Consider the following 24,244-nt stretch of genomic DNA (forward strand, 5'->3'; position numbering starts at 1 on the left):
AGAAATAATAAAGATCAGAGCAGAATTAAATAAAATAGAGATGAAGAAAACAATAGAAAAGCTCAATGAAACTAAAAGCGATCTTTTCAAAGAACAAAATTGATGTGTAGCCAGACTTGTCCAGAAAAAAGGGGAGAGGGTTCAAATCAATAGAATCAGAAATGGGGCTTCCCCGGTGGCGCAGTGGTTGCGAGTCCGCCGGCCGATGCAGGGGACACGGGTTCATGCCCCGGTCCGGGAAGATCCCACATGCCGCGGAGCGGCTGGGCCCGTGAGCCATGGCCGCTGAGCCTGCGTGTCCGGAGCCTGTGCTCCACAGCAGGAGAGGCCACAACAGTGAGAGGCCCGTGTACCACACACACACATAGAATCAGAAATGAAAAAGAAGTTACAATTGACAGCACATAAATATAAAGATCATAAGAGACTACTACAAGCAACTATATGCCAATAAAATGGACAACATAAAAAAACAGACAAACTGGGCTCCCCTGGTAGCTCAGTGGTTGAGAGTCCACCTGCCGATGCAGGGGACAGGGGTTCGTATCCCGGTCCGGGAAGATCCCACATGCCCCGGAGCGGCTGGGCCCGTAAGCCATGGCCGCTGAGCCTGCGCCTCCGGAGCCTGTGCTCCGCAACAGGAGAGGCCACAATAGTGAGAGGCCCACGTACCGCAAAAAAAAAAAAAAAAGACAGACAAACGCTTAGAAAGGCACTACCTTCCAAGACTGAACCAGGAAGGAATAGAAAATATAAACAGACAAATCACAAGCACTGAAATTGAAACTGATTTAAAAACGTCCAACAAGGGCTTCCTTGGTGGTCCAGTGGTTAAGACTAAGCATTTCCACTGCAGGAGGTGTGGGTTCGATCCCTGGTCAGGGAAGTTCCACATGCCATGAGGTGCAGCCAAAAATAAACTTCCAACAAACAGCAGTCCAGGACCAGATGGCTTCACAGATGGTGTCCATTGAACATTTACAGAAGAGTTAACACTCATCCTTCTCAAACTGTTCCAAAACAATGCAGAGAAAGGAACACTCCCAAGCTCATTCTATGAGGCCACAATTACCCTGATACCAAAACCAAAGATACCAGACACACACAAAAAAAACCTTACAGGCCAATATCACTGATGAACACAAATGCAAAAATCCTCAACAAAATACTAGTAAACTGAATCCAACGATACATTAAAAGGACCATACACCATGATCAAGTGGGATCAATCCTAGGGATGCAAGGATCTTTCTTTTCTTTCTTTCCTTCCTTCTTTCCTTCCTTCCTTTTTTTCTCTCTTTCTTTTCTTTCTCTCTCTCTCTGTCCCTCTCTTTCTTTCTTTCTTTATTTTTGGCTGCATTGGGTCTCCACTGCTGCATGGAGGCTTTCTCTGCTTGTGGTGAGCAGGGGCCACTCTTTTGTGGTGCACGGGCTTCTCATTGCAGTGGCTTCTTGTGTTGCAGAGCATGGGCTCTAGGCACGTGGACTTCAGTAGTTGTGGCACATGGGCTCAGTAGTTGTGGCTCGTGGGCTCTGGAGTGCAGACTCAGTAGTTCTGGCACATAGGCTTAGTTGCTCCACAGCGTGTGGGATCTTCCCAGACCAGGGATTGAACCCATGTCCCCTGCATTGGTAGGCGGATCTGTAACCACTGTGCCACCAGGGAAGCCCCTCAAGGATTTTTCAATATCCACAAATCAATCAGTGTGATACACCACATTAACAAATTGAAGAATACAAACCATGCAATCATCTCAATAGATGCAGAAAAAGCTTTTGACAAAATCCAACACCCATTTAATGATAAAACCTCTCCAGAAAGTGGGCATAGAGGGAACCTACCTCAACATAATTATGGTCATATATGACAAACCTACAGCTAACATCATACTCAATGGTGAAAAGCTGAAAGCATTTCGTCTAAGATCAGGAACACGACAAGGATGTCCACTCTCACCACTTTCATTCAACACAGTTTTGGAAGTCCCAGCTGCAGCAATCAGAGAAGAAAAAGAAATAAAAGGAATCCAGATTGGAAAAGCAGAAGGAAAACTGTCATTGCTTGCAGATGACATGATACTATACATAGAAAATCCCAAAGATGATACCAGAAAACTATTAGAGCTCATCAATGAATTCAGTAAAGTTGCAGGATAGAACATTAATACACAGAAATCTGTTGCATTTCTATACGCTAACAACAAAACATCAGAGAGAGAAATTAAGGGAACAATCCCATTTACCATCGCATCAAAAACAGTAAAATACCTAGGAGGCAAAAAACCTGTACTCTGAAAACTATAAGATGCTGATGAAAGAAATCGAAGATGACACAAACAGATGAAAAGATATACCATATTCTTGGACTGGAAGAATCAATACTGTCCAAATGACTATACTACCCACTGTAATCTACAAATTCAATGCAACCCCTATCAAATTACCAATGGCATTTTTCATAGAATTAGAACAAAAAATCTTAAAATTTGGATGGAAACACAGAAGACCCCAAATAGCCAAAGCAATCTTGGGAAAGAAAAACAAAGCTGGAGGAATCAGGCTCCCTGACTTCAGACTATACTATAAAGCAACAGTCATCAAAATAGTATGGTACTGGCACAAAGACAGACTTATAGATTAATGGAACAATGGAATACTACTCAGCCATAAAAAAAGAACAAAATAATGCTGTTTGCAGCAACATGGATACAAATAGAGATTTTCATACCAAGTGAAGTAAGTCAGAAAGAGAAAGACAAATACCATATGATATCACTTATACATGGAATCTAAGATATGGCACAAATGAACCTATCTACAAAACAGAAACAGACTCACAGACATAGAAATCAGACTTGTGGTAGCCAAGGGGAAGCAGAGTGGAAGAGGGACAGGCTTGGAATTTGGGGTTGGTAGATGCAAACTATTACATTTAGAATGGATAAACAACGAGGTCCTTCTGTATAGCACAGGGAATTATATCCAATCTCCTGGGATAAACCATAATGGAAAAGAATATTTAAAAAAGAATGTATACATGTGTAAAACTGAGTCACTCTGCTGCACAGCAGAGATTGGCATAACATTGTAAATCTATACTTCAATAAAAAAAAGAAAGAAAGAAAAAAGAAAACCACAAACTACTACCAGAAAAAAAAAAAAAAGGCATAATCTGAATAGACATTTTCCAAAGAAGACATCCAAATGACCAACAGGTACATGAAAAGGTGCTCAACATCACTAATCATCAAGGGAAATGCAAATCACAACCAGAATGAGTTATTATCTCACACTGTCAGAACAGCTATTATCAAAAACACAACAAATAAGTGTTGGCGAGGATGTAGAGAAAAGAGAACCTTTGTGCACTGCTGACAGAAATGTAAATTGGTACACACCCACTACAGAAAACAGTATGGAGGTTCCTCAAAAAAGTAAAAACAGAACTACCATATGATCTCGCAATTCCACTTCTGGGTATTTATCTGAAGAAAACAAAAACATTACTTAAAAAGATATATGCACCCCCATGTTCACTGCAGCATTATTTAGAATAGCCAAAACAATGACACAACATAAGTGTTCACTGACGAATGGATAAAGAAAATGTGGTATACACACACACACACACACACACACACACACAAAAGAATATCATTCAGCCACAAGAAATAAGGAAATCCTGCCATTTATGACAGTTAGATAAACCTTGAGTGCAATACACTAAGCAAAATGATCTATACAGAAAAACACATATACTGTATGATCTCACTTACATGTGGAATCCAAAAAAGCAATCTCATTGATACAGAGAACAGACTGATGGTTGCCAGAGGAGGGGATCTGGTATGGGTGAAATAGGTAAAGGAGGTCAAAAGATACAAACTCTCAGTTGTAAAATAAATAAGTCCTGAGAATGTAATGTACAGCATGCTTACTATAGTTAGTAATACTGTATTATATATTTGAAAGTTGCTAACAGAATAAATCTTAAAAGTTCTCATCACAAGAAAATTTGTAACTATGTGTGGTGATGGATGTTAAGTAGACTAATTATGGTGATCATTTCAAATATAGACATATGGTTGACCCTTGAACAATGCAGGGGTTGGGGCGCCAACGCCCATACTGTTGAAAATCCACGCATAACTTTTCACTCCAAGACTTAACTGCTCATAGCCTACTGTCGACTGGAAGCCTGACCGATAACATAAGCAGTTGATTAACACATACTTTTTATGTTATTTATATATCAACATATATTTCATACATTCATGACATACCTAACTTTTTCTTTTTTTTTTTTTGATATTTCTAGGCTACAAGGTTTGCCTTCAATTTATTTCAAATTATTGCAAATCTCCAAAAATTTTTCCAAAATATTTACTGGAAAAAGTCCACATATAAGTGGACCCATGCAATTCAAATGTATGTTGTTCAAGGGTCAACTAACTGTATATTGAATCAATACATTGTACACCTGAAATTAATATGTTAATGTCAATTACATCTCAATAAAAGTAAATTTAAAAATAAAAGCAACCTCTTTCAACAGAGAAAAAGAAAAAAACACCATCCACAGAGAATCTAAAAAAATGGTACAAACGAACTTATTTACAAAACAGAAGTAGAGTCACAGATGTAAAAACAAAAACAAAAACTATTGGGCTTCCCTGGTGGCGCAGTGGTTGAGAGTCTGCCTGCCGATGTGGGGGACACAGGTTTGTGCCCCGGTCTGGGAAGATCCCACATGCCGCGGAGCAGCTGGGCCCGTGAGCCATGGCCACTGAGCCTGCGCGTCTAGAGCCTGTGCTCCGCAACGGGAGAGGCCACAACAGTGAGAGGCCCTCGTACCGCAAAAAAAAAAAAAAAACAACTATTTATGTTTGGGGATTGGTTCAAGATGTTGGAGTAGAAGGACATGCTCTCACTCCCTCTTGCGGGAGCACCAGAATCACACCTAACTGCTGAACAATCATCGACAGGAAGACACTGGAAATCACCAAAAAAGTTACCTCACATCCAAAGACAAAGGAGAAGCCACAATGAGATGGTAGGAGGGGCACAGTCACAATAAAATCAAATCCCATAAATGCTGGGTGGGTGACTCACAAACTAAAGAACACTTATACCACAGAAGTCCACCCACTGGAGTGAAGGTTCTGAGTCCCACGTCAGGCTTCCCAACCTGGGGGTCCAGTAATGGGAGGAGGAATTCCTAGAGAATCAAACTTTGAAGGCTAGCGGGATTTGATTGCAGGTCTTCGACAGGACTGGGGGAAACAGAGACTCCACTCTTGGAGGGCACACACAAAGTAGTGTGCACACTGGGACCCAGGGGGAGGGGCATTGAGCCCATAAGAGACTGAACCAGACCTACCTGCTAGTGTTGGGAGGGTCTCCAGCAGAGGCGGAGGGTGGCTGTGTCTCACCATGAGGACAAGGACACTGGCAGCAGAAGTTCTGGGAAGTACTCCTTGGCGTGAGCCCTCCCAGAGTCCACCATTAGCCCAACCAAAAAGGCTCCATTGCTGGATCACCTCAGGGCAAACAACCAACAGGGAGGGAACTCATCCCCACCCATCAGCAGACAAGCAGATTAAAGTTTTACTGAGCTCTGCCCACCAGAGCAACAGCCAGCTCTACCCACCACCAGTCCCTCCCATCAGGAAACCTGCACAAGCCTCTTAGATAGCCTCATCCACTAGAGGGCAGACAGCAGAAGCAAGAACTACAATCCTGCAGCCTGTGGAACAAAAACCACATTCACAGAAAGAGAGACAAGATGAAAAGGCAGAGGTCTATATACCAGATGAAGGAACAAGTTAAAACACCAGAAAAACAACTAAATGAGGTGGAGATGGGCAACCTTCCAGAAAAAGAATTCAGCATAATGATAGTAAAGATGATCCAGGACCTCGGAAAAAGAATGGAGGCAAAGATTGAGAAGATGACAGAAATGTTTAACAAAGACCTAGAAGAATTAAAGAACAAACAAACAGAGATGAACAATACAATAACTGAAATGAAAAATACACTAGAAGGAATCAATAGCAGAATAACTGAGGCAGAAGAACGGATAAGTGACCTGGAAGACAGAATGGTGGAATTCACAGCTGCGGAACAGAATAAAGAAAAAAGAATGAAAAGAAATGAAGACAGCCTAAGAGACCTCTGGGACATTAAACGCAACAACATTCACATTATAGGGGTCCCAGAAGGAGCAGAGAGAGAGAAAAGACCCGAGAAAATATCTGAAGAGTTTATAGTAGAAAACTTCCCTAACATGGGAAAGGAAATAGCCGCCCAACTCCAGGAAGCACAGAGAGTCCCATACAGGGTAAACCCAAGGAGAAACACGCCAAGACACACAGTAATCACATTGGCAAAAATTAAAGACAAAGAAAAGTTATTGAAATCAGGAAGGGAAAAATGACAAATAACATACAAGGGAACTCCCAAAAGGTTAACAGCTGATTTCTCAGCAGAAACTCTACAAGCCAGAAGGGAGTGGCGTGACATATTTAAAGTGATAAAAGGGAAGAACCTACAACCAAGATTACCCAGCAAGGATCTCATTCAGATCGACAGAGAAATCAAAAGCTTTACAGACAAGCAAAAGCTAAGAGAATTCAGCACCACCAAACCAGCCCTACAACAAATGCTAAAGGACCTTCTCTAAGTGGGAAACACAAGAGGAGAAAAGGACCTACAAAAACAAACCCAAAACAATTAAGAAAATGGTCATAGGAACATACATATCGATAATTACCCTAAACGTGAATGGATTAAATGCTCCAACCAAAACACACACACTGGCTGAATGGATACAAAAACAAGATCCATATATATGCTGTCTACAAGAGACCCACTTCAGACCTAGGGACACATACAGACTGAAAGTGAAGAGATGGAAAAAGATATTCCATGCAAATGGAAATCAAAAGAAAGCTGAAGTAATACTCATATCAGATAAAATAGACTTTAAAATAAAGAATGTTACAAGAGACAAAGAAGGACACCACATAATGATCAAGGGATCAATCCAAGAAAAAGATATAACAATTATAAATATATATGTACCCAACATAGGAGCACCTCAATACTAAGGCAACTGCTAACAGCTATAAAAGAAGAAAGCAAAAGTAACACAGTAATAGTGGGGGACTTTAACACCTCACTTACACCAACGGACAGATCACCTAAACAGAAAATTAATAAGGAAACAGAAGCTTTAAATGACACAATAGACCAGATAGATTTAATTGATATTTATAGGACATTCCATCCAAAAACAGCAGATTACACTTTCTTCTCAACTGTGCATGGAACATTCTCCAGGATAGATCACATATTGGGTCACAAATCAAGCTTCAGTAAATTTAAGAAAATTGAAATCATATCAAGCATCTTTTCTGATCACAACATTATGAGATCAGAAATCAATGACAGGGAAAAAAACGTATAAACACAAACACATGGAGGCTAAACAATACATTACTAAATAACCAAGAGATTACTGAAGAAATCAAAGAGGAAATCAGTAAATACCTAGAGACAATGACAATGAAAACACAATGATCCAAAACCTATGGGATGCAGCAAAAGCAGTTCTAAGAGGGAAGTTTATAGCTATACAACCCTACCTCAAGAAACAAGCAATATCTCAAATAAACAATCTAACCTCATACCTAAAGGAACTAGAGAAAGAAGAACAAACAAAACCCAAAGTTAGCAGAAGGAAAGAAATCATAAAGATCAGAGCAGAAATAAATGAAATAGAAACAAAGAAAACAATAGCAAAGATCAATAAAACTTAAAGCTCTTCTTTGAGAAGATAAACAAAATTGATAAACCATTAGCCAGACTCATCAAGAAAAAGAAGGCGAGGACTCAAATCAATAAAATTAGAAATGAAAAAGGAGAAGTTACAACGGACACTGAAGAAATACAAAGCATCCTAAGTGAATACTACAAGCAACTCTATGCCAATAACATGGACAACCTGGAAGAACTGGACAAATTCTTAGAAAGGTACAACCTTCCAACACTGAACCAGGAAGAAATAGAAAATATGAACAGACCAATCACAAGTAATGAAATTGAAACTGTGATTAAAAATATTCCAATAAACGAAAGTCCAGGACCAGATGGCTTCACAGGTGAATTCTATCAAACATTCAGAGAAGAGCTAATACCCATCCTTCCCAAACTCTTCCAAAATATTGCAGAGGAAGGAACACTCCCAAACTCATTGTATGAGGCCACCATCACCCTGATACCAAAACCAGACAAAGATACTACAAGAAAAGAAAATTACAGACCAGTATCATTCATGAATATAGATGCAAAAATCCTCAACAAAATACTGGCAAACAGAATCCAACAACACATTAAAAGGATCGTACACCATGATCAAGTGGGATTTATGCCAGGGATGCAAGGATTCTTCAAGACAGATGTCACAGATGTCACAGAGACACAGATTTCGAGAACAAACGTATGGACACCAAGGGAGAAAAGTGCCGGGTGTGTGTGTGTGTGTGTGTGTGTGTGTGTGTGTGTGATGAATCTGGAGATTGTGATTGACATATATTCACTAATATATGTTCACTAAAAAGGGATAACTAATAAGAACTTGCTGTATAAAAAAATAAATAAAATAAAATTCAAAATTTAAAATAAAAAGGCCATTGTGTCAAAAAAAACACAACAACTATGTTTACCAGTTACGGGGGCAGGCATGGGGAGAGGAGGGATAAATTGGGAGCCTGGGATTGACATATACACACTACTATATATAAAACAGATAACTAGTAAGGCCCTACTGTATAGCACAGGGAACTCTGCTCTATATTCTGTAATGATCTATATAGGAAAAGAATCTAAAAAAGAGTGGATATATATATATGTATAACTGATTCACTATGCTATACAGCAGAACTAACACAACACTGTAAATCAACTATACTCCAATAAATATATTAAAAAAAAAACAACGAAAAAAGATTATCCACAGAGTAAAAAGGCAACCGCAAAAGGCTCTGGGAAAAAATATTTGGAAAGATGGTGGAGTAGAAGGACGTGCACTCACCCCTTCTTGCAAGAGCACCAGCATCACAACCAACTGCTGAGCAACCATCAGTGGAAAAATGCTAGGACCTACCAAAAAAGATACCCTACCATCCAAAGACAAAGGAGAGACGGTAGGCAGGGCGCAAGTGCAACAGAATCAAATTCCATACCCGCCGGGCGGGCGACCCACAAACTGGAAAACAATTATACCACAGAAGTTCTCCCACTGGAGTGAGGTTCTGAGCCCCGTGTCAGGCTTCCCAGCCTGGAGGTCCAGCAATGAGAGAAGGACTCCCCAGAGAGTCCAGCTTTGAAGGCCAGCGGGATTGACTGCAGGACTTCCACACGACTGGAGGAAACAAAAACTCCACTCTTGGAGGGCACACACAGTCCTGTGCGCACCAGGACCCAGGGGAAAAAAGCAGTGCCTCCATAAGAGACTGGGCCAGACCTACCTGCTAGTATTGGAGGGTCTCCTGCAGAGGTGACAGGGGAGTTGTCGCTCACTGCAGGGACAAAGACACTGGAAGCAGCAGTTCTGGGAAGTACTCATTGGCATGAGCCCTCCCAGAGGCCATGATTAGCCCCACCAAATAGCCTGTAGGCTCCAATGCTGGGTTGCCTCAGGCCAAACAACCAACAGCAGGGAACACAACCTCACCCCTTCAGCGGGACAAGTGGATTAAAGTTTTAAAGTTTTACTGAGCACGGCCCTCCCCACCAGATGGACAAGACCCAGCTCTACCCACCACCAGTCCCTCCCATCAGGAAGCTCGCATAAGCCTCTTAGAGAGCCTCATCCACTGGAGGACAGACAGTAGAAGCAAAAAGAACTACAATTCTGCAGCCTGCCGAACAAAAACCACAATCACAGAAAGTCACACAAAATGAAATGGCAGAGGACTGTGTCCCAGATGAAGGAACGAGATAAAACCCCAGAAGAACAACTAAGTGAAGTGGAAATAGCCAAACTTCCAGAAAAAGAATTCAGAATAATGATAGTGAAGATGATCCAGGATCTCGGAGAAAGAATGGAGGCAAGGATCGGGAAGATGCGACAAATGTTCAACAAAGACCTATAGGAACTAAAGAACAAACAAACAGAGATGAACAATACAATAAATGAAATGAAAAACACACTAGAAGGAATCAATAGCAGAATAACTGAGGCAGAAGAACAAATAAATGACCTGAAGACAAAATGGTGGAAATCACTGCCATGAAACAGAATAAAGAAAAAAGAATAGAAAGAAATGAAGACAGTCTAAGAGACCTCTGGGACAACATTAAACATACCAACATTCACATTATACGGGTCCCAGAAGGAGAAGAGAGAGAGAAAGGACCTGAGAAAACATTTGAAGAGATAATAGCTGAAAACTTCCCTAACAAGGGAAAGGAAACAGTCACCCTAGTCAAGGAAGCACAGAGAGTCCCAGGCAGGATAAACCCAAGGAGCAACATGCCAAGACACATAGTAATCAAACTGACAAAAATTAAAGACGAAAAAAAAAATTTTTAAAGCCACAAGGGAAAAACGACAAATACAAGTGAACTGCCATAAGGCTATCAGCTGATTTCTCAGCAGAAGCTCTGCCTACCAGAAAGACGTGGCCTTTCATCACTATTTAAAGTGATGAAAGGGAGGAAACTACAACCAAGAATACTCTACCCAGCAAGGCTCTCATTCACATTTGATGGAGAAATCAAAAGCTTTACAGACAGCAAAAGCTAAGAGAATTCGACACCACGAGACCAGCTTTGCAAGAAATGATAAAGGAACTCCTCTAGGCGGGGAAGAGACCAGCAACTTGAAACAACCTTGTGGGCTTCCCTGGTGGCGTAGTGGATAAGAATCCACTTGCCAATGCAGGGGACACAGGTTCGATCCCTGGTCCAGGAAGATCCCACATGCCGCAGAGCAACTAAGCCCGTGCACCACAACTCCTGAGCCTGCACTCTAAAGCCCACGCGCAACAACTACTGTAGTTGCTCTGCAACAAGAGAAGCCACCGCAATGAGAAGACCGTGCACCACAACGAAGAGGAGCACCCGCTCACCACAACTAGAGAAAGCCAACGTGCAGCAATAAAGACCCAACACAGCCAAAAATAAATAAATAAAATAAAAATTAAAAAAATTAAAAAAGAAACTTGTACACCTACAGACTGCTATATCAAAACCTCAAGGGAACAACAAACCCAAAACTACAATAGATAGATGCACACAAAAACGAAAAAGCAGCCCAAACACAACACTGAAGATGGTCATCAGACCACAACAGAACAAAAGAGGTAGAGAAGAAAAAAGACCTATAAAAACAAACCCAAAACAATTAACAAAATGTCAATAGGAACATACATATTGATAATTACCTTAAATGTAAATGGATTAAATGCTCCAGCCAAAAAATGCAGGCTTGCTGAATGGACACAAAAACAAGACCCAGGGCTTCCCTGGTGGCACAGTGGTTGAGAGTCCGCCTGCCGATGCAGGGGACGTGGGTTCGTGCCCCGGTCCGGGAAGATCCCACATGCTGTGGAGTGACTGGGCCCGTGAGCCATGGCCGCTTAGCCTGCACGTCTGGAGCCTGTGCTCCGCAACAGGAGGGGCCACAACAGTGAGAGGCCCATGTACCACAAAAGCAAAACAAAACAAAACAAGACCCATATATATGCTGTCTATAAGAGACCCACTTCAGACGTAGGGACACATACAGACTGAAAGTGAGGGGATGGAAGAAGTTATTCCATGCAAGTCGAAATCAAAAGAAAGCTGGAGTAGCAATACTCATATCAGACAAAATAGACTTTAAAATAAAGACTGTTATAACAAAGAAGAGACACAGAAGGACACTACATAATGATCAAGGGATCAATCCAAGAAGATGTAACAACTGTAAATATATATGCACCCAACATAGAAGCACCTCAATATATAAGGCAAATACTAACAGCCATAAAGGGAGAAATCAACAGTAACACAATAATAGTGGGGGACTTTAACACCCCACTTTCATCAATGGACAGATCATCCAGACAGAAAATCAATAAGGAAACCCAGGCCTTGAATGACACATTAGGCCAGATGAACTTAATTGATATTTACAGAGCATTCCATCCAAAAGCAGCGGAATATACATTCTTCTCAAGTGCACATGGAACATTCTCCAGGACTGACCACACGCTGGGCCACAAAGCAAGCCGTGGTAAATTTAAGAAAATTCAAATCATATCAAGCGTCTTTTCCAACCACAATGCTATGAGACTAGAAATAAACCATAAGAAAAAAACTGTAAAAAACACAAACACGTGGAGGCTAAACAATATGCTACTAAACAACCAATGGATCACTGAATTAATCAAAGAAATAAAACTATACGTGTTGACAAATGAAAACAAAAACAAAATGATCCAAAATCTATGGGATGCAGCAAAAGCAGTTCTAAGAGGGAAGTTTAGAGCAATACAATCTCTCCTCAGGAAACAAAATCTCAAATAAACAACCTAAACTTACACCTAAAGCAACTAGAGAAAGAAAAACAAACAAAACCTATAGTAGAAGGAAAGAAATCATAAAGATCAGAGCAGAAATAAATGAAATAGAGACAAAACAACAGCAAAGATAATGAAACTGAAACCTGGTGCTTTGAAAAGATAAACAAAATTGATAAACCTTTAGCCAGACTCATCAAGAAAAAAAGGGAGAGGACTCAATTCAATAAAGTTAGAATGAAAAAGGAGAAGTTACAACTGACACCACAGAAACACAAAGGATCATAAGAGACTACTACAAACAACTATATGCCAATAAAATGGACAACCTGGAAGAAATGGACAAATTTTTAGAAAGGTACAATCTCCCAAGACTGAACCAGGAAGAAATAGAAAATATTAACAGACCACTCACAAGCGCTGAAATTGAAACTGTGATTAAAAGATGCCCAACAGGGCTTCCCTGGTGGTGCAGTGGTTGAGAGTCCGCCTGCCGATGCAGGGGACACGAGTTCGTGCCCCGGTCTGGAAGGATCCCACATGCCGCGGAGCGTCTAGGCCCATGAGCCATGGCCGCTGAGCCTGCGTGTCCGGAGCCTGTGCTCCCCAACGGGAGAGGTCACAACAGTGAGAGGCCCGCGTACCACAAAAAAAAAAAAAAAAAAGATGCCCAACAAACAAAAGTCCTGGCTTCACAGGCGAATTCTATCAAACATTTAGAGAAGAGCTAACACCTTTCCTTCTGAAACTTTTCCAAAAAATTGCAGAGGAAGGAAAACTCCCGAACTCATTCTATGAGGCCACCATCACCCTGATACGTAAACCAGACAAAGATACCACAAAAAAATGAAAATTATAGGCTAATATCACTGATGAACATAGACACAAATATCTTCAACAAAACACTAGTAATCCAAATCCAACAATACATTAAAAGGATCATACACCATGATCAAGAGGGATTTATCCCAGGGATGCAAGGATTTTTTGATATCTGCACATCAATCAGTGTGATACACCGCATTAACAAATTGAAGAATAAAAACCATATGATCGTCTCAATAGATGAAGAAAAAGCTTTTGACAAAATTCAGTACCCATTTATGATAAAACCTCTCCAGAAAGTGGGCACAGAGGGAACCTACCTCAACATAATAAACGCCATATACAACAAACCTACAGCTAACATCATACTCAATGGTGAAAAGCTGAAAGCATTTCGTCTACGATCAGGAACAAGACAAGCATGTCCACTCTCGCCACTTTTATTCAACACAGTTTTGGAAGTCCTAGCTACAGCAATGAGAGAAGGAAAAGAAATAAAAGGAATCCAAATTGAAAAAGAAGAAGTAAAACTATCACTCTCTGCAGATGACATGATACTATACATAGAAATGCTACCAGAAAACTACTAAGCTCATCAATGAATTTGGTAAAGTTTCAGGTTACAAAATTAATATACAGAAATCTGTTGCATTTCTATACACTAACAATGAAAGATCAGAAAGAGAAATTCAAGAAACAATTCCATTTACCATCACATCAAAAAGAATAAAATACCTAGGAATACACCTTTCCTCCTTATGTAGGAATAGACTTACATAAGGAGACAAAAGACTTGTACTCCAAAAACTATAAGATACTGATGAAAGAAACTGAAGATGACACAAACAGATGGAAAGATATACCATGTTCTTGGATTGGAACAATCAATATTCTCAAAATGACTACATTACCCAAGGAAATCTACAGATTCAATGTAGATTGAATCAATTAATTTGATCAATAAATTAATCCCTATCAAATTACCAATGGCAATTTTCACAGAACTAGAACAAAAAATCTTAAAATTTGTATGGAGACACAAAAGACCCAGAATAGGGCTTCCCTGGTGGTGCAGTGGTTGAGAGTCCGCCTGCCTATGCAGGGGACATGGGTTCATGCCCCGGTCCGGGAAGGTCCCACAGGCCATGGAGCAGCTGGGCCCGTGAGCCATGGCCACTGAGCCTGCGCATCTGGAGCCTGTGCTCCGCAACGGGAGAGGCCACAGCAGTGAGAGGCCCGCGTACCGCAAAAAAAAAAAAAAGACCCAGAATAGCCAAAGCAATCAGAAAAACAAAACAGGAGCTGAAGTAATCAGGCTCCCTAACTTCAGACTATACTACAAAGCTATAGTCATCAAAACCACATGGTACTGACACAAAAACAGACATATAGATTGAAAGCCCAGAAATGACATGCACCTATGGTCAATTAATGTGCTATAAATGAGGAAAGACTATACAATGGTGGAAAGACAGTCTCTTCAACAAATGGTGCTGGGGGGACTTCCCTGGTGGCGCGGTGGTTAAGAATCCACCTGCCAATGCAGGGGACATGGGTTTGATCCCTGGTCCAGGAAGATCCCACATGCCGCAGAGCAACTAAGCCCATGCACCACAACTACTGAGCCTGCGCTCTGGAACCCACAAGCCACAACTACTGAGCCCGCCTGCTGCAACTACTGAAGCCCATGTGCCTAGGGCCTGTGCTCTGCAACAAGAGAAGCCACCTCAATGAGACACCCGCACACCACAACAAAGAGTAGTCCCCGCTCACCACAACTAGAGAAAGCCCACACACAGCAACAAAGACCCAACGCTGCCAAAAATAAAAAAACCAAACGGTGCTGGGAAAACTGGACAGCTACACGTAAAAAAATGAAATTAGATCATTTTTTAACACCATACACAAAAATAAGCTCAAAATGGATTAAAGACATAAATGTGAGACTGGACACTATAAAACTCTTAGAGGAAAACACAGGCAGAACACTCTCTGACATAAATCACAGCAATATTTTTTTCGATCCATCTCCCAGGGTAATGGAAATAAAAACAAAAATAAAGAAATGGGGCCTAATTAAATTCAAAAGCTTTTGCACAGCAAAGGAAACAATAAACAAAATGAAAAGACAACCACAGATTGGGAGAAAATGTTTGCAAATCATGTGACTGATAAGAGATTAGTCTCCAAGATTTACAAACAGCTCATGCAGCTTAATATCATCAAAATAAACAACCCAATCAAAAAATGGGCATAAGACCTAAATAGACACTTCTCCAAAGAAGACATACAGATGGCCAAGAGGCACATGAAAAGATGTTCAACATCACTAATTATTAGAGAAATGCAAATCAAAACTACAATGAGCTATCACCTCACACCAGTCAAAATGACTATCATCAAAAATCCACAAACATAAATGCTGGAGAGGGTGTGGAGAGAAGGCAACCCTCCTACACTGTTGGTGAGAATGTAAATTGGTACAGCTACTATGGAGAACAGTATGGAGGTTCCTTAAAAACTAAAAATAGAGCTACCATATGATCCTGTAATTGCACTTCTGGGTATATATCTGGAGAAAAACATGGTCATGGTCCAAAAGGATACATGCACCCCAATGTTCATTGCAACACTGTTTACAATAGCCAAGACATGGAACCAACTAAATGTCCATCGACAGAGGAATGGATAAAGATGTGGCACATATATACAATGGAATATTAGCCATTAAAAAGAATGAAATAATGCCATTTGCAGCAATAAGGATGGACTTAGACATTGTCATACTGAGTGAAGTCAGACAGAGAAAGACAAATATCATATGATATCGTTTATATATGGAATCTAAAAAGAAATGATACAAATCAACTTATTTACAAAACAGAAACAGACTCACAGACTCAGAGAAGGAACTTATGGTTACCAGGTGGGAAGGGTGGGGGGAACAGACAGTTAGGGAGTTTGGGATTGACATGTACACACTGCTACATTTAAAGTGGATAACCAACAAGGACCTACTGCATAGCACAGGGAACTCTGCTCAATATTATGTACAACCTAAATGGGAAAAAAATTTGAAAAAGAATTGATACACGTATACGTATAACTGAATCACTTTGCTGTACACCTGAAACTATCACAATACTGTTAAACAACTATATTCCAATATAAAATAAAAAGTTTAAAAAAATTTGCAAATCATGTATGTGATACAGGATTAATATTCAGAATATACAAAAGGACTCCTCAAACTCAACAACAGAAAACAAACAACCTGATTCAAAACTAGGTAATGGGGCTTCCCTGGTGGCGCAGTGGTTGAGAGTCCGCCTGCCAATGCAGGGCACGCGGGTTCGTGCCCCGGTCCGGGAAGATCCCACATGCCGTGGAGCACCTGGGCCCGTGAGCCATGGCCGCTGAGCCTGCGCGTCCAGAGGGTGCTCCGCAACGGGAGAGGCTACAACAGTGAGAGGCCCGCATACCACAAAAAAAAAAAAACAACTAGGTAATGGATTTAAATAGACCTTTTGCCAAAGAACACATACAAATGGCCAATAAGCACATGAAAAGATGCTCAACATCATTAATCATTAGGGAACAGCAAATTAAAAACTATAATGAGATACCACCTCACACCCATTAGGATGACTATTATCAAAAAAACAGAAAAGAAGTGTTGGGAGGATGTAGAGAAATCCCAACCCTTGTGCACTGTTGGTGGGAATGTAAACTGGTGCTGCCAGTGTGGAAAACGATATGGAGGTTCCTCAAAAAAAACTAAAAAACAGAACTACCATATCGCCAAGCAATTCCACTTCTGGGTATGTAACCGAAAGAATCAGAGGCAGGGTCTCGAAGAGATATTTGTACTCCCATGTTCATGTGGCATTATTCACAACAGCTAAAACATGGAAGCAACCCAGGTGTCTGTCACTCTACCAATGAACAGATTACCAAAATGTGGTTTATACACACAATGGAATATTATCCAGCCTTAAAAAAGGGAAGAAATTCTGCAATATGCTACAATATGGATGAACCCTGAGGACATCTGCTAAGTGAAATAAGCCAATCACAAAAAGACAAATACTGTACGATTTCACTTATATGAGGTACTTAAAGTAGAGACAAAATCATAGAGACAAAACATATAACAGTGGTAGCCAAAGGCTGTGGGGAGGGGAGAATGAGAATACGGGAAGTTAGTGTTTAATAGGCACAGAGTTTCAGATTTACAAAATGAAAAGTGTTATAGGGATGGATGGCAGTGACGGCTGCACAACAATGTGAATGTACTAAGCAAGCCATAAGTTGGATAGGTAGCCACTGATGATAAAGATTTTGTTTTAGTAAAAGGGGGCATCTAAGGCCAGGATGAGTGGAAGTCCTACTGTGGAAGACACTATCCACCCCCATGGACTCTAGCAGAAAAGTCAGTGATGTCGACCAACCCAGAGCAGACTCCCTTCCCACTGCAGCTGAGCCCCTGAATCCCCAACTCAAGTTCCCATCCGGTCTTGACCTACTGCCTTGGCAATGGCCTGGAGCCCTCTGGGAACTCTCACCTGCCCTTCACATACCCACAGACCTCAGGGAACTATGCCGATAACACAAAGCAGGACCCACCCTCTCCAACCCCTACCTCACCCCCGCACACCAGGGAGCCCAGAGGAGAGAAGCAGGGGCAGACAGGGAATTCAAAAGTAGCACCTACTCGGAAGCCATGAACAAGGCCTGAAGGATGCTGTTCACATAGCACGTGTTGCCCAGATTGATTAAACCAATCTTGCCAGTGTCTGACTTGGCCATGAGCCGGGGGTAGAAGCCAGCCAGCTCACTCTTCTGCGAGGTCCAGGCATCCTGCCCCAGCAGCTGCTTGATTCGGTCCTCATTGGGAACATGGAGGTCCTGAGGGGGAAACAAGCCAGCAGGACAGTGGGCACCAGGTTTAGCTCTAAAAGTATCACCTCCTCTGGGAAGCCTTCTTGGACTACAGCCTGCTACACACCTGCCCAAGCATATCACCCCAAACATGCCCTAAAGATGTGTGAGAACAGCTCCTTGCTTTCAAACATGTTCTAGGTTTTCATCTTGACGTGTGGGCCTTCTACATGATCTTTCATGCCACAGCTACCTTAAGAAAGGGGTAAAATCCCCACCGTGTAGATGAAAAAACTAAGACCCAGAGAGAGAAAGAATTTTCTTAGAGGCAATAAGCGAGGAGTCTACTATATGTTACATGAGCCCAGGATGTGACAGACTGTAAGCAATGACAACACTGGCCCACTGGCCCAATCCAGCAGTGTCGAGATCTCAACCCTGGCCCTGACTCTTGTCCTCACAGCTCTCTGGCTGTGGTCAGTGAGCCTCTCTGACTCAGTCAGTTAACCTCCCTGGACCTCAGTTTGCTCATCTGTCAAGTGAGGATACTCCTACCTTATATCAGTTTGGCACTCTATACTTGCACGTTGCTTGCTCCTGTTTTCACCTCCTCTACTTTAAAGTTTGCGGAGTCAGCTTTTTCGAATTAGTAACCCCCTACCCCAACCCTGAACTTGATCCTACAGTCAGGACAGTGGGAGGATCCTGGGGGTCTGCGGTATGGGTCCTTGGTCACGGGCTCAGGGGTTAGCATGCTTTCCCACTTGTTATCCTTTTTCACATTAAACAGCTGCACTGAAAAGAATATTACCAAGCACCAGTTCTAATAATGACATGTTTTAAGGAAAAACACCTAAGCATAATGCAGTATTACTTAGTAGATTTAAGCGATATTCATGACAGTTCCTCTAGCCCCATTCTCGTTTCCAGATCCTGAGCACAGTTCCTAGATTTGTCTAAGGCCCTTGAGCTTCAGACCAGCTTACACTGAAAGCCCTCGTCGCTGCAGAAGGTCTGGCTCAAGCGGTGGTTTAACACATCTGCTCACTCATTTCCCAGGATTATTTATCAGATAATTTATCAGATTAGTCAGTCACCTCTCACAGATGATAAAAAATATAGTAGCTGTCTGAGGCAAGATAAGAAGATAAGGGCTCAGTAACTTCTCTCTTAGTCCCTTCTTTTTTCTTCCTATTATCCCCTATCCAATCCCCACCCCACACACAACGGGAACAAATAGGGACAAAAAGACAGAACCGGTATAAAATAGGTAACTAATAAGAACCTGCTGTATATATAAAAAAATAAAATTAAGAAAAAAAAGAATCAAAGATAAAAAAAAAAAAATGACAGAACCAACACCCCACCCTGCAACACAAGCATACAAGATACAAAAATATGCACACTAGAAAAAAAAAAAAATCAAATGCTTTTTCCCAAAGAAGGTAACTCTGTACTCTTAGGAGAATAAAGAGAATAAAACAAAAACTTTCAAACACCTTTCAAGCTCCTGATGTGACTGGAAGTCTACATACCATGTAGCTCCCTCAGCAAGGACCACAGCTCCCAGAGAAACTGCCGTGACTTACTACAACTGCCTAAGTGAGAGAACTTTCCAGAATTTATAAAGGAGACTGTATACAAAGGATGTACTCCTATAATACATATGAAAGAATTTTATAAACAATAAAACCCCATGAATACTTTGCTGCCTTGCCTCTCAAAGTACCTTGAAGCAAGGGGTAGTCAAAGCCATAGGACAAATGTCACACATCTTCCTAGAGCTATATTCACTAATATTCAAGGAAGAAAAATGTTTAAATTAAAACAAGTGTTTATGATTATGAAGTATATACTTGAATCTTTGAGATAAAATGAGATTTTAGAGAAACTCTGAGCTTGTGTCAGGCTGCAGGAGGGTGAGTCCCCTCCTCTGAGGTCAAGCACTTCAGAAGAAATGTTTGAGAAGCCCAGATCTGCTGGACCAAGCAGTCACACAACCTGGTTTTCACCGCCTTCCACTCTGCCTATGCTTCTGTTCTTCCCTCCCCCTCCACATTTACCACCAAACAGTACTTGCATATTCCTGCTCCCACACCTTACCCACTGACCTGTCTGGGGGCCTCCTCCTGCCGGTCCCTGTCCCTCAAGGCCTAACTCCTATATCCCCTCTCCAGAAGACTTTCCAGAATCTTCTCAAGTGGGGGTCCCGCACTATCTATACCTGTCTTATAGAGCCTAACTCCCTACACCTAGTTGTATAAGTATCTGCACACTCACCTTGCCCGCTGGATCAGACCATAGCCTCTAATGTGCAAAGCCTGGATCTCACTCGGCGTAGGTTTCCCCTGGTGCCCAGGGCAGGGCCATGCTCCCTCCTCTTTGCTCACATCTCCATGATACCATACTTCACACTACAGTCCTGTTCATTCACTCAGACATTTATTAGACACAGAGATCAAAATGACATGGTCCCTGCCCATCAGAAGCTCACAGTAACAGTCACTCCCAACAGGTTTAAGTCCTATCTTCTCCGCTCAACCACCTCCAGTGCCAGGGAGCTCATGATCTAGCAAGGCAGCTACTTCTATTGTTAGTTAGCTCTGACTGTTTAAAATAAAACAACGAAAAACACCTCTTCCTCACATTAAGTTGGAAAAACTAAGAAAATCCAAGTAAATGCCAGAGGTTTTGTTCGTTGTATCTATCACCTCTCACTCATGGTGGATTGTTCCCTTACGTGTCTTGTAATCTGGGGATTATAAACTCATCTTTAGTAGAATTCTATCTTTGTGGCTTGAAAGCAGCATCATTTCTGTTTCTATTAGGCAATCCTTGGGTATTACAAGTTTATGACTACTTTCAATAAGCTTAGGGTGCTACAACACCAAAGAAGATAAGAATTTGAACCCCTAAACCCACATGAGAGCAGTCCAACGATGACAATTTCTTTTTTCCCAATCCAGAGCCCAGACCAAGCCAGAGAGCCTTCCTTGATGTCTACTTGGAACCATGTGTATTTTTTCTAGAACACCCTTTTGCTAATGGTAAAGCCTTTCTTGGGTCCTGATTACATGGGCCTCTCAGTGCTGATTCCCTGCTGGGGGCAGACCCTAAGCCTCAACTTCTGTCCCCACCGGCTCAAGCCCCTTGGGGACTGAGGTTGGCCATCTCACCCACTGCCCCTCCCCACCCAGGGCAAAAGAGTATCACCTCTCATTTACCATTCTGGAATTTGGTTTTCTCTTCCTTTTTGGCCCCTGGGGATTCCCCCTTGCTCTCTTGCAAGCTCAGCTATGTACTTAAAAAGACATCTGTTACATTTTAACAAGCATTTCTAGGTGTTTTGTAATGGGACACTTCTCAGGTTACCTATCTGCTGTGTTACAGAAATGGAAGTCTGACCAGAGGTTCTAAAAGGGCCACCACTTACCTGGATGTCTTTCACCCACACTTGGACCTGCCCTCTGTATCAAGCAATGGGAAAGGGCTCAGCAACCCTCAGCCCTGGCTGCATCTCCCACTACCTCCGTGACTGCATAAGACACCAAACCTCTCCAAGTCTCATTTTCCTCATCTTTGAAACTGAAATAACAATAGTACCTGCCTCACAGGTTTCTAGTGAGCAACAGAAGACAAAATATATGGAAAGACACTGCCAAGTGTGACTCTAGCTACAAATGTTATTGTCCTAGCAACCCAGCAAGCCCGGTTCAGAAGCCCTTTCTTCCTTGCAGCCTCCTCCTCTAACTGGAGATCTTTCCCTCCTCTGCCGCCTCACCGCTCTCAGGCTGACCCTCACAGGCATTTCTTAAGCTGCTTAGATCACAGTTACGGGTAAACACGTCAGTCACCCCTCTACGCTGTGAGCTCCTCAAAGGGAGGAGACGTGGTCTGCCTCATGCCTGTGTCCCCAGTTCCCAGCCTGGGCCTGGCACAGAGTAGGGCATAAGTCTTGTGAACAATTGTAAACCATCTCTGCTCTGGAATGCTCAGTCTAAGAGGAAACAGACATACAGACAGTGACAATGTGTGACTGAGGGATACACTAGGGCTGTGGAAGCTCAGAGAGGCCATGACCCAGTTGAGGGGCAGAGTGCGGGGGGCGTGTAATTTAGAGTTATCAGGGAAGGCTTCCTGAAGGAGAAACACTTGAGCAGAACCTTCAAGAAGAAGGCTTGGTAGAAATAAGAGCTATCCAGGCAGACAAGACAGGAGTTTAAGTTAGAGAGATCGGCATATGCAAAGGCTCAGAACAATCGCGAGAGGAAGATCCATCTGGGGGAATGGCAGGTGGCTCAGTGGGCCTGAAGCCCACGATGGGCTGGGGGAGGTAATGGGAGACAGCCAGGGACCAAAGGATGGAGGGCTGCCACTAACCTGTAGTGTGGCCTTGAGCAAAGCCCAAATCAGCAACCTCCTCAGAGTGGGGCACGGGAGCAGGGGGGACTGTCACTCACCTTGATGGCCTCCATGACGGGTTCATACAGATCCGGGAAGCCGGGGAACCTGAACACCATGCAGTGAACCAGCTCCGCCAGCTGCTCCAGGCAGCTGGTCCCCGAGTTGGAGTCCTCCTTGACCAGAGAGGCCACCATTGGGGGGATGTGAGGGAGGAGCTGTGAGAGCAGAGCAGGGTTAGTCAGCACCAGTTTACCCACCTAAGACATGGGATGGTGGTCAGTGCTGGAAGCACCCAGAGCTCCTTGAAGCAAGGAGGTCTGCCCACCTGACCACTGGGCCCCTTACCTGCATAGGGCCCTGAGCTCTGCAGGCAGGTGACCCTCTTTATAAGACACATGACCTTGGATACTCTTCCTCAGTCTCTTCATCTGTTTAATGGGACAAATAATTCCCTCCTCACAGCTCAGGGGAGGCCTGAGCCTGAGCCCCAGCTATTAAGTACCAGCCAATCAACCTGCCTGAAGCGCCTGAACGTCTGAGTGACCAGGGCTACTCTGTCACCCAGGAGTAATGCTGGGGCCACAATGTGGTCAGCTGGTGGCAGCTGACAGAACATGAGCGGCAGCAAACTTTTATATGTCAAGCACTCACAGTGCCATGTGGCAATTACTATCCCCATCTTACAGAGAAGAAATTAAAGTTAGAGAGGTTACGTAATTTGCCAAGGATTTCACCATGGGTTCTGGGAGAAGCTGGTGTCTGAGCCAGGTCTGTCTGAACTCAAAGTCCATTTCTTTCCTCTGTGCTACAGTGTTAACTTTCAAACCCACAGGGGAGCTACACCATAGTGTCCCAGGGATGGAAGAGTCAGGCCACAGAAACTGGGAGCAGGGGAGCTTGGGAGAAGGATGAAAAGAAATAAATATCTACCAAGTCCCTAGAATATGGCAGGCTCTTGATAAATGTCACCTCATCTAATCCTGTCCCACCCAACCCAGGCCCTGAGAGGTAAATGCCTGGCCCGAGGTCACCCCATCTAGTAAATGACAGAGCTGGGACTCAACCCCACATAACCCCAATCCCTGGTTCTGTGCTTTTCCCACTGCACAAATCAGGAAGCATAAAGTTTCTGCAGTGACCAAGGACCATGAGAAGCTAGGAAGGACACTGGATCAGGAGTCAGACCAACTCAGCTGGAATCTTCCTTGTACCGCTCACCAGCTGTTACCTGGGACATGCAACCTAATCTCCCTAAACTGCAGTTTCTTCTACTGAAAAATGGGGAAAATGATAGAACCTCCCTTTGGGGCTACTCCGGGAGTAAAATGAATGAACATGTGGACTGTCTTTAGCACTGTGCCTGCCACATAGCTGGCACCCAAGTAACACAGCTGCCATCATTCTAGGCCTGTCATTCTACTCGGGACCCATGGGGAGGTCACACCCATTCTTTGGCCTCAGTTTTCTATCTGTAAAATTGGGTCTCAAGTCTCCTCCAGTCCTAACGTCCAGGACTTGGAGGTCTTGGGCTTCAAGCCTCAACCCCTTATGCCCCAACAGAGACA

General features: G+C 42.7%; 1 protein-coding gene across 1 annotated transcript in view; it reads right to left on the reverse strand.

Moving 5' to 3' along the window:
• USP35 (ubiquitin specific peptidase 35) overlaps window positions 1–24,244 on the reverse strand; it is a gene marked incomplete at its 5' end in the record, with an annotated part of 70,598 nt that overhangs the window by 42,021 nt on the left and 4,333 nt on the right. Inside the window, 2 exons of the mRNA XM_082660807.1 lie at window positions 18,109–18,302; window positions 22,736–22,894. Of these exons, the coding sequence (XP_082516933.1) occupies window positions 18,109–18,302; window positions 22,736–22,894 (353 nt within the window). The remainder of the gene's footprint in view (window positions 1–18,108; window positions 18,303–22,735; window positions 22,895–24,244) is intronic.

Source organism: Grampus griseus, assembly GCF_964374135.1.
Source record: "Grampus griseus genome assembly, chromosome: 8".
Lineage (NCBI taxonomy): Eukaryota > Metazoa > Chordata > Mammalia > Artiodactyla > Delphinidae > Grampus > Grampus griseus.